Here is an 11,834-nt window from a genome sequence, read left to right as displayed (position 1 = left end):
AAGCTGATTTTCCCTTACTGAATTCCCTTATAGGCCGAGACCAAGCTGGTAGGCTGTAACATATTATATAATAATACCGATAACGCAGTCTGCGAGACAGTTCATGCGTTCCGTGTACAGTTAACGAGCAGATTAATCAAGGGAGATAATTAAGAGAAATCGCGATGTCGCAGAGAAGAGGAGGCAGGAGAAATCGCAAGCATTATGATAAGGACAAAATCAATAAGGGCAAGGAACTGGTGGAAGACATAAACGAGAACAGTGTTGTAGAACAGTTATATAAGGACATGATAAGGCGGTAATCTTTGCAATATCAGGATATATTTTTATAGACATATATACATATATACATATATGTCTATAAAAATATATCCTGATATTGCAAAGATTACCTTTATAATCTCTTTATGTCTTATTTGTATAATGCATTCTTTTTCAAATAAATGCAAAATAAATTGGGAAAACATATATTGTCATTATAATTGTAAAATAAAAATTATTTGCGTCAATTTTACTTTTTTTTGCTTTATATTATCTAATTTTTTTTATTCAATATTTGTCTGCATAAATACTTAAATTCGAGACAACCGTATAAAAGATTAATGCTGTTTTTGTATATCAATAATGGATATGAGAGTGGGCAACGATAAAGTCCAGGAAATCATGAGGCAAACAGCCATTGCTTGGACAATAAAATGATATTACGGTGATAACACGGTGGAGAATTTGGCCATTTTTTTCTCTTTGTGACTGGTATAGAAAGACATTCTTCTTTTTTATATGTATACTTGAAAAATTTAAGTATTACATCATAATTTCTAAATATTTAATATTTCTGTCTAATCGATTACTTAATTTTTGTTTAAGAAAACCGATGTATTTCTTCTCATAATATACTCTATGTATCATAATATTTTTTTAAGTATGATCTTTATAATAACTTTTTAGGATTTTATGGATTATGGATTATTTTTATATTCAAGTTTCTAATAATATTAAAACATTTTGTATGTATAAATCGTTTTCTTTCGGTCTTTTCTAGATAATAATAAATTTCTCACCTCTGATATAAATATTATTTAATGAAGCTACGTAAACTTATTTTGACACTTTTACTGGTTTCGCAGTACAGTCGAACTATTTGAGACAACAACAAGTCACTTTCTCTAATGATTTTTCAAGAGAACGACAGCATGGAGTGACAGAAAAGTAGCAGGGCGAATAAAAGAATAAGAGATTCTGTAAAAAATACATAAATATCAAAGTTTTTATGAATTTTGTAAATCTTTCTTAATTTTACTTGTATAATTTTATTCAACTTTTAAACATATTATCTAAATATATAAAGCAAGTTGTTAAAAATTTAATTCTGCTATGGGTCTACTCGCTTAATATAAAATGTATAAGAATCATTTTGAGTCACATACACCTGTCATAAGTATGTGTATAAGCAGGAATTGTACTGCAGATCTATAGGGACGCGATGACACGTAAGATATATGTTTCGGACGGGCAAAACGCATCTTGGCTAACCCCCGCTGATCCCGTTAGTGGGAATAGAAAAAGGCGTTTAATAGAACAACATCCACTATAGAAAGTTACAAAAAAAGAATTCAACATCCGAATAAATTACAGACGTCAGGTGGAGATTAGCCAAGACGCCGCTCTATATCGCTCCTCCTCGATCCTAGTCAAGTTGAACCAGGTAAGTTAGCAAATCACATCGACTAAGAAACGTAAAAGGAAATAAGTACGTAAACATTTTCGTCGGACAACTCGCAATGACGATGGCAACTTTTTCTATCACGGAAATCCTATTGTTCGTTTCATAATTGCCAATGATAATCTGTTTTAATCGATTATCCGATTTAATCTATTACAATTGAAGCAATAATACTTTAACTCTATGTGTGTGGAAAAATATTGATATATGCCTCGATATTTAGCGCGATTAAATAAATTACGTTTGATTTAACGACGTTAACAAAATCGCGTGACCAAAACGATGCTTAATTTATAGTATTGCGGAGCTATATTTACATGTATTTACGTACTTTAGAATTACTGCGCGTATGCGTAAATACTATAAATAATACTGCACTGTACTGTACTATAACTAAAATAAAGCCTGTAGGGCTTTACAAATTACAAATATAGTATCAGGACGTCATAAACATACGTAATAAAACTACTAAATTTTCAACCAATTTGATCGGGATACTATACTTTGACCATAGATTTACCTAAATAAATATAATTTCTTGTAAAGATAGCATACATGTACAAAGAGAACGCGCAATGTTTTTTTTTTCATATAAATTAATTTTACATAATTAAACTTATAATTTTTCTTAAATAATCCATACCAATAAAGATCTGATTTTAACGTCAATATTTGTAAGATGATATTTTGAATTTCTTCTCAGTTATATTTTCTATAATATCCGTGATGTATTCTTGTTCCTCTGAATCCTCCTCTTTTTCGTTCTTCGCGTCATGAAAAACATCTTTCTCCTCGTCTTCCGCGGTGCGAACCTCAGCTTCTCTACCTTTGCCAGTTTGTCTACAAAAACAATTTATCAATTTAAAAATCTCTTCGAAATTATTTCGAAAACAAACATTTTCTTTCATTCTTCTTTCTTCATTACCTTTCTTTTTATTTTTTTTGTTGTTCCTCGCACTTCCGGCATTCTTCATATGAGCGGGTGTTAAACAGTGCTCGTCGTATTCTATGCGAGACGGGAATTCTTTTAGACAAGGGAAGCAGCGGGGATGCAAAAAAGTTTTCAATTGTTGATGCTTTTCGCTCTTTCTATGCGTAAACAAGGTTCCGTAAAAATTCAGATCGCACATCGTACAATATTCTCTCACGTTGAAATCTACAGACACCTGCAATCAAAAGATCATAAATAGATACAAATACTATTACTATATCAAATCTGTATGTGCATCCAACTCTTTTCTAGAAGACATGATTCTTACTTTCTTTCCGCGTCGTTTCGAGTTGTTCAAGCTAAGTTCACGCTGCTCCTCGGCAACTCGCAGCTCGTGTCTCATCATCAGATCGACCTTCAATTTATCCAACATTGGACGACTCGTCCAACTTTTCCACCAGCTGATGCGCACGTCGTATCCGTCCTGCTACTGAGTTTGTTCAGATCGGATAAGGAACGGCGTTAGATAAGGCTTGCTGCCTGAAAACCTGCTTAGAAACGGTTTTTCCCAAATTTTAGCCAAATTAATTAACGAATCTCATTAAACTTATGCTCGTTTTAATCAGTAAGATCAGCCGCATTTTCTATTTTGGCTCTTAAAAAATTTATAATAAATAAAATACGGACTCGCAGCTAAGCAATCCGACAGAGGTCGGTAGTGTTACTCCTGTCGACTCTTATGCCCCTATCAGACTGATTGGGAATGAGATTGGCTTGAAATTTGACTAATCAGAGCAAAGTTTACTAAACTTGAGGTCAGTTTTCTCTGTTCTGATTGATTAAATTTAAATCCAATCTCAATCCCAATCCGTAGTCTGATACGGGCTTTAAGTAATCTACGCTTCTCACAAAAATTAAAAGAACACTAAATTTATTGTTAAAAATAAGCAAAATTCAAGCAGCTGTAACTTTGCTGAAATTGAACAAAATTTAAATTTAAAAAAAGGATTTTAAAGCTTGAAATTTCTACTTTCGTAAGGTTACTATTATTTTTTAGTTTCTGTGAGTTTAGTAACTTTTGCATATAGAAAACTACGAGCTGGACAAAATAAAAAATTTTTCTCTCACATTGTGGGCCTGTCACGTGCACAAAAAAAACTGCAAAAATTCTCTCGGCATTCTCGGCGGCGAAGAAAGCACGACCCCCGGGTCCGTTTCCACGACCCAGCACGGCCAGCACACGTCACCCGAGCGAGGAAGAGGCCTGTCTTCCGTTCCTCGATCGAGAAGGACGCGCGTGGCGCACGCGGTACGCGGCCGTACGGACAAAGCTGATGAAACACCTACGTGCCGCCGCGCCGTGTCCGCGTGCATGTTTCGACGCGCGGCACTTACGTCGCCCGGTCGTCGCGACGATCACGCGCGAGGTCGCCGAGGAACTGCGCGGATCACTTCCCCCTTCTCCCTGCGGCCTCAAGCGGGAGAAGCACCAGAGAGCTTCGACGGAGGCGGGCGGTCCCTCGGGACTCAGCCTGGGCCCGGGCCCGCCGATGGCGATGGCCCTGGCCTTCCCAAGCGGCGTCAAGGGCACGCCTCACCAGGAGCCCTTCAAGAGCCCGGTGCAAGCTGCGCCGGCCGGCCTGGCGCTGCAAGAGGCAAGAGGCTCTGATGCAGCATCACCAGAGGCACTCGCAGAGCGACGACGACAGCGGCTGTGCGCTCGAGGAGTACACGTGATGGGTGCCACCTGGGCTGAGGCCCGACCTGGCGTCTGTTTTCTATTGCTGACTGACTGCACCAATATTTTCGACACAATTTGACGTTATTCGACACAAAATTTCTTGTCGAGTAATCTTACGTGAAATATCCCGCACTTTCACTATGGTAAAACTTACCCAATCAAGAAAATTCTCACTTTTGTCATTTTCACTAGGTTTCGAGATACACAATCGACCCCCAATAGGTGCGTTCAGCCGATACTCCAAACGTTTAAAACACTAGACATCACAGACGCGCACTTCGCGCGCGCTATTTAGCTTTAATATTAAGAGCCAACAAAGCAATTCGGGACTTTCGAGAAGATTCGGGACTTCGAGAGATGCGAGTATCGATTTAACATGCCTTTTTTTAAAAAGGAGGAGGATTACAGACGTGTTTCTCAAATAATTTCACGTTGATTTAAAAAGAAAAACAATTAGTTTAAAATTATGTCTGCTAAGCTCAATTAATTTTTATTCTCCTCCTATATTATATTATCTTAAAATTGCCGTGTTAAGTCGATAGTCCAAAAAGTCGATAGTCGATGTCTTAAATTGGCATGTAACGCACAATACTGTACAGCATTGTGCGTTACATAAGACAAAGACCAAAAAGACTAGAGACTTCTTGACAAAGACGTTCTCTAGTCTTCTTGACAAAGACTTAAGGCATAAAACACTGCCAAGACAGCCATTCTGCTTAGGCCCTTCGTATCAAATGTTATCTATAGTTTTAACCTCGTCACGTGTCAATGTGTATCGTGAGGGATGACGCATGACGCGTGGATAGCGCGAGTGATTTGTAACGGAAAGATCCATGGTCCGTGGTCCGTGACATGGACATTGTAATTTTATTGAAAAGGAAAAGGATGTTTCTGAGAAATATACATTTGTTACATATGTCAAAATCCATGTCGACTACGGCCGTCTAAGAAATATTATCACGATCAGGACTGGATCATGGAAGGAAAATTGTCAAGGTAATTTATTTATTAATATATTTACATTTATATTTAGATTGTGCGTGTGGTTATAATTAAAATTTTCACATTTAGACTTTGCGTCGCAATATCTCCGCTCGTAGGGCACGTAGCGGAATATTATAAGAGAAACCCCCCCCCCTAATTGGACCCCAAGCTATCGATCAAGTCTATTTAGAACTTGATCCGTTCACTCGTTATCGAAATCTCAACATCTCGGGTACTCGCAACCCGTCGCGTCGCGTAAAAGAGTCACGGTCGGTCTCGCTCCGCGTGTACTTGGCACGAGACACTACCGTGTCTCTTGATTATTTATATATAGTAATCTGTTTATATGTTATTTATTGTTTTATATAAATGTGATGACTTATTACACAGAGCGAAGGGGTGATGATGATGATTAACGGCGAACTGGTAAAAGTAGATCAATTTCGGAGAGAAGAAATAATAAATTGCACATGTGGTTTTATGGAAGAGGACGGTTTAATGATCTCTGTCTCTGCTGGCAACATGGACATTGTAATTTTATTGAAAAGGAAAAGGATGTTTCTGAGAAATATACATTTGTTACATATGTCAAAATCCATGTCGACTACGGCCGTCTAAGAAATATTATCACGATCAGGACTGGATTATGGAAGGAAAATTGTCAAGGTAATTTATTTATTAATATATTTACATTTATATTTAGATTGTGCGTGTGGTTATAATTATTTATATATAGTAATCTGTTTATATGTTATTTATTGATTTTTTAATTTGCAGCTTGTCTAACCAAACTCGAAATCAGTATAAGATAAATCAAAGGATTGCAATGTTGAAGCGTTCTTATGACTTGGTTGCTGCACTTTTACAAATTCAACAACTTCTTCACAGTCTGCGCGTATTAGATGACCGATGTGTATTTTTGTTAGTCTAAAAATCGGTGAACGCTCTCTGCGCTTCGCGGGGCAGAGCGACATTTTTTTGCCAGATTCTTTCGTTTCACGCAAAAACGCGTTGATTAAGCCTAAGTTCAACGAAATCGGTGAGGAGGCCTCTATTCTGCACATTTACCAAAAATAGATAGCATTACAAATAAAAGTAATGTACGTATATTATATTGTGTGTAATATATATTAAGTGTTTTCTATTTACATAAAAAAACTCAGATAATTCTCACTTGTAACGTCGTTCTATCCTTTTTGGCAATTAATGAATAATAAAGACAGAATCGAATTATCTGTTACAAATGAGAATTATCTGAGTTTTGATGTAAATATTGTAAATGAAAAGCTTCTATTAATGTACTATTAATAATGTATATATGTTACGGGTGAACTTCGCATGGTGTGTAATGTCGAGCATTGCATCGAACAATTGCACATTGTTCGAGCAATGTTAGCATTAGATCACGTATTTATATATATATTATGACTCATATTCTTAATTTTCTTTTAGCGATAAAAAAGTGCGCTTTTATTGATAAAAAAGAGTTGAGAATATGGGTCTATGTATATTGTAACCTGGGCAATGTCGATACTGTATATTATGCAAACTTCGTCCGTAATATATATCATATAACTTCGCGATGACAGCCACTGTGGATGAATGCGCCCAGACCTTTAATCCTGGCCGTGTCGAGCCCATCAGAGTATTGGGAATCGGTGCCACATGACAGAAAAAGAAGTCAATTGTAATGCCACATGAAGAAAATATTGCGTCAAAATGAAAACCGCTTTGATGGTAACTGAAAAACCTTCTTTGGGAGCATCCCTGGCCAATATATGAGTAATGGACGATGTAGTACCAGAAAACGTGCGTTGATAACTTGAATTGCTTCCTTCTTCACCTTCCTCTTTCCTTTTTCTTCATTTATATAATAATAAATTTTTTCTACGAATATCTCTAGGACTGAATGGCTCTTGTTCCGTCCACGAATGGATAGGTCAATTTAGATCCGAGACCGTAAATTTTAAAATAACCTCTGTATGTGGACACGTTGTGACATTGGACTTTATTGGAAAATATACAACAACTGAGACAAAGTAGATCCGGTAAGATTAGACATATTGCAGTTTTGTTTTTTATTATGTACAGAATAACTGAATTTTTTAAAATGTATATCTCAGGCTGAATTGTTCTCCTGTTCAACTGAAGAACTGAGAAGAAGGAAGCGGTACCGAAACTGAAAATACCATACTTTTTGGTCAAAGAAGGAGCGCATTGTGATTATTTAGTATTATGGCTAGATTGCGACAAAAAAGGTGAAAATATTTGCTTTGAAGTTATAAATGCAGTGCAGCAAGAAATGCACAGAAAATTACATATATAAATGTAAGTTGCTTGTACACATCATACTTGTAAATTATTGAAGCTATTGATTCTTTTTGTTGTTCTGCGATGGATCGCTGATTACGATTTACACTGTAAAAAATTTAATGTCCCAGAAAGTCCACTCTAAATTTTGTGTTAAAATAACTCATGCATTGTGTTATTTTTTACATTTAGAAATGTTGTATCGACTAAAATAACAATTCTAAATGTAAAAAATAACACACAATCCATGAGTTATTTTAACACAAAATTTAGAGTGGACTTTCTGGGACATTAAATTTTTTTACTGTGTAAATATGTTTTTATTAAACAGCTTTCTTTTTAATAGAATATATGGCGAGTACGATTCTCTGCCATTGCGGAGAAAGATATAAAATCTGCTTTGGCTAAACCGGTAAAGTCCAATGAAAATGAAGCCAAAAGCGTTGTTGCGCGTCAGGAGTTAGATTTACAAATAGGCTGTGCATTTACGAGATATCGAACTAAATTTTTCTATGCTGGAATACAGCGAAGAGTCTATACAAGTCCCACGGGTGTTGGTAGGAAAAGTAATTGGGAAAATGATTGCATTATTCAAGAGATTGTCGACAAAAGTGGCGTAGTAAGTATATTTTTATCATTAATTAATAGAACATTGGATGAGCTTATATTTTTATAGGATATTACTTTCAGAATTAATATCTCTCTCGAACGATCCCACGAGAAGAGGGTCAGGTGCCCTTCGTCTTCGTTAGCACTGTCGAAAGCATCGCCAATCCCAAAGTTCTGTTTGAATACCATTTGGCACATCTAAAAGTATAACTATTTGTCGATGATCTTTACCCCGATTCTCTAAAATATCTCCATAAAAATATATATGAAACCGATATCGTGCAGAAAGAAGTCGTAAAATAAAATTGAATTTACTCATATGATTATCGCGTGATTTATATTATAGGAAGTAGAGCAACGTAACAATAAGATATACTGCTAAACAAGTGATCAATAATTTGATAGAAACTAAAATTCAAGAGGAACACATGAATCTCGATTTAAAAATTGTGATTTTGCAATAAAAAGAATATTTGAATCATCTTCATGTAACAATGATTTTAGCATGTTTAACACACAATATGTTTTAAATCCTATGTTAGAACAAAGTACGTAAAGCAAAACAACTTATATTTGTAAAACATTTAATTTTTTAAATTATATATTATTTCATCACATTTCATTAATTTTGTTTCGTACTGTGTTAAAATTAAATTTTGATTGTAATAGATGGTTTAGTAGAAATGTATATAACTACGGAGAAAACGCATTTATTTTATTATAGGATGACGATAATGAAGAGAAAAACTCTGACGTAGACGTAGACGATGTCGATATGGCGGAGGATAATAAGGACCATTCTATGTGAACCTCAAACATTTGTAAAGATATTAATTTAAATAATTGTTATTGCATAAAAACGGAGGATATTTTTTCTCAAAAATGTCATGTTTTTGTTCAAGTGCTAAAAAATTTTATATTTTACAGTTTTTTTAACCATGTTCCTGATTCATATAGAATAAAAATATATAAAAATTAATAATCTTTTTTATTTCAGATCAAAATTGCGGGCTACATTTTTCCCGCAGCGTGGCAACTCGGTTGGCGAGGCGCATCGTGTCGATGAAAAAAAGCTGTGGACTCATGATAATGGAACATCATTTTATAGATGTGTAATGCCATGTAGACGGTTCCAGTTCTTATCTGTATGTCTGCGTTTTGATATAAAAGCTACACGAGATGCCAATGACAGGTTTGCTCCAATACGCAATATTTGGAGGATTTTCATTGAAAATTACAAGAATAATTATAAACCAAGTAGTCAATGTACAGTGGACGAGCAACTACTCGGCTTCAGAGGACGTTGCAAAATGCGCGTTTATATTAAGTCAAAACCGGATAAATACGGACTAATGTTCAAAACGCTGAACGACGCTGCAACTGCCTATACTTAATAATTGTTTTATTTTAATTAAAATTTTTATTTTTAATTTTTATTGCAATGAATCATTATTTTTATTTTCAGATTTATGCAATTTCTTACTTGGGAAAAATCATGTAATAAGCAGTACTGAGTCAATCCCGGAGTTTTTCTTTCGCGAGGTCACAGCTCCGATCCACGGAACGAACCGCACAGTGACATGTGACAATTGGTTCACCACTATACCTCTCATTGAAAGAATGATGGAAGAACCGTATAATCTCACTATAACTGGGACAAGAGTTTAATTTGAATGAAAAGTAACCAGTTTTATTATTAAAAAATATTTGTTTTATTTTTAAGAAATATTTATATCTCGTTTGTATCTTTAGAAATATATGCCTTTTATCAAAAACCTTGTACTACAATTTATTTACTCATAAGCAAAATTTACAGTATGATCGCTTTTTACGCCAGTTACACGTAAGCGTATTGTCAATCTACAGCTCCATCGTTGTTAAAGTAATAAAGAAATTTTTCTCGAACTTCTACTGCATGTGTCGAGTACTGGAGTTGTTTTTTGAGCGTCTCCACATGACGTCTGTAATTTATTCGAATGTTGAATTTTTTTAAATCGGTGCGATTAGTGGATGTTGTTCTGTTAGACGCCTTTAAAGGGATTAAATTCCTTGACTTAAAAGAGGACCGACGATCGCACCGCTCACGGAAGGCGTCCCAGCATCCCTACGGACGTTGACCCTTCCTGAGCCATTGAAAGTGCGTTCGGCTCGTGTCACGCGCCTCAGAGCGTGTACCTGCGAGCGACATTTGCAAGTATTATCTGGTTGCGTCTTTCCTTACCCCTACCCTTCTGGTTAGTCTTTCCTTCGCTTCCCAGTTTTTCTTATTCTAATCCTGGGGTTGGACGTAACACCGTTGTAAAGATGCAATGAGTGAACCCTTGGCTACAAAATTTATAAGGATATTTCTCCTTTATAGTTTTTAATAGATAACGATGTAAATCACTGTATAACAGCATTTTCTATGTTAAAAAAATATTTTTTTATACTAATATATACAAAGTAAATTGTTCAGATATTAATTAAGATCATATAGTATGCAATATCTTGCCAAATTCACGGTAATGCAAGGGCACAAGCTGTAACATAAATTGACATTGACATTTAATATTTGTTCAATCAAAATTAATACTTGTTTTTCTACATCACTCGTTCTCGCGCTCGCGGTTACTTCGCGAACATTTTTGTGGTCCTTCGAGCCGGATGTATGTACATGTAGCAACAAAAATATATGTATATGAGCTATAGTACGCATATATAACAAATTATTTCACGTAATTTCATACATTATGTAATGAAATTTTTCAATAAAATTAGCTATAACTTTTAACTTCGGTTGATTTTCTTTATGTCTTTGTTGCAATGTGTGTAAACAGATATACTTTAGGGGGACTAGGCAGTCAGAAAATCGATTTTTTTATTGCATTTGTCGAAAGTACTATCCTTCCCGAGTAAAATGCCGTTGTTTGGTTCATGTTAAAATTCGCAAAATTAAGGATTTGACAGCCAAAAAGATCGAGCGCTCCATAAAAAGCGTTTCTGCGCGCACGTAAATATAGACGGAGAGCTGGCTACGAAAATTAAAAATGATAAGGTGCAGTCAAAATTTGTATATAAAAACCCTTAGATTGAAATAATATTTTGAAGGGGCGTTGCTTGCCTTTTCTGAAAAACGTTGGATTATAATCACAGCCGGTGAATGCGTGGAAGCCATAGGTAAAGCTTTATATAACTCATCTCCAAGTAAGTTGTATAATTTATTTACATCAATTATACGTCGCTTATTTGACACACCGCATTCTATGCAAATGTTATTTTGGCTTTTACGATGATGCATGTTTCCGAGCATAATAAAATTAATATGTTCGTATCAGAACATCTACGTGTTATGTTTGCAGCATAATTAATATTTGTAACATGGAATACAATTTCTGTATCCGCTTCCTCATGCGAGGGACATGAAAATTCATGGCTTGTGGTTTTAATTACGTTTTTGTTACTATTGACCTCATATTTATAACAAACAACGTAATTTAATAAAATTTTCTTATTACCAATAAAGGGAGCGACTTCGTCACTTCCCCAGTGAGTTATTA

At 35.3% G+C, this 11,834-nt stretch overlaps 1 protein-coding gene and 1 long non-coding RNA gene across 9 annotated transcripts; one reads left to right on the top strand and one right to left on the bottom strand.

Annotated features, from left to right (window-relative positions):
- Positions 1–2,238: 2,238 nt before the first annotated feature.
- Positions 2,239–4,185, bottom strand: LOC139824526 (zinc finger protein on ecdysone puffs-like). 2 transcript variants are annotated; one of them, XM_071797061.1, is made up of 4 exons: positions 4,050–4,185; positions 2,983–3,202; positions 2,649–2,889; positions 2,239–2,563 (listed from the first exon to the last, which is right to left on the bottom strand). In XM_071797061.1, exons 2-4 carry the CDS (start codon positions 3,085–3,087, stop codon positions 2,436–2,438), a joined length of 474 nt encoding a protein of 157 aa, XP_071653162.1. In that variant the 5' UTR covers positions 3,088–3,202; positions 4,050–4,185; the 3' UTR covers positions 2,239–2,435. The 2 variants fall into 2 exon arrangements, with proteins under 2 accessions (XP_071653162.1, XP_071653161.1); XM_071797060.1 differs by having other exon boundaries at positions 3,783–4,085.
- Positions 4,186–5,733: 1,548 nt separating this feature from the next.
- LOC139824527 (uncharacterized) lies at positions 5,734–10,073 on the top strand. Of its 7 annotated transcripts, none has more exons than XR_011735156.1 (9): positions 5,734–6,045; positions 6,157–7,188; positions 7,283–7,427; positions 7,503–7,707; positions 8,036–8,308; positions 8,380–8,502; positions 8,645–8,846; positions 9,023–9,119; positions 9,296–10,073. It is a non-coding gene; the product is annotated as an uncharacterized lncRNA (long non-coding RNA). The 7 variants fall into 7 exon arrangements; XR_011735159.1 differs by lacking the exon at positions 8,645–8,846 and having other exon boundaries at positions 5,737–6,045; positions 9,296–9,490; positions 9,571–10,073; XR_011735160.1 differs by lacking the exon at positions 8,645–8,846 and having other exon boundaries at positions 5,737–6,045; positions 9,296–9,490; positions 9,560–10,073.
- Positions 10,074–11,834: the final 1,761 nt, after the last annotated feature.

The sequence above is a fragment of the Temnothorax longispinosus genome, unplaced genomic scaffold (genome assembly GCF_030848805.1).
Source record: "Temnothorax longispinosus isolate EJ_2023e unplaced genomic scaffold, Tlon_JGU_v1 HiC_scaffold_42, whole genome shotgun sequence".
Lineage (NCBI taxonomy): Eukaryota > Metazoa > Arthropoda > Insecta > Hymenoptera > Formicidae > Temnothorax > Temnothorax longispinosus.
This window is presented reverse-complemented; position numbering and strand designations above follow the sequence as displayed.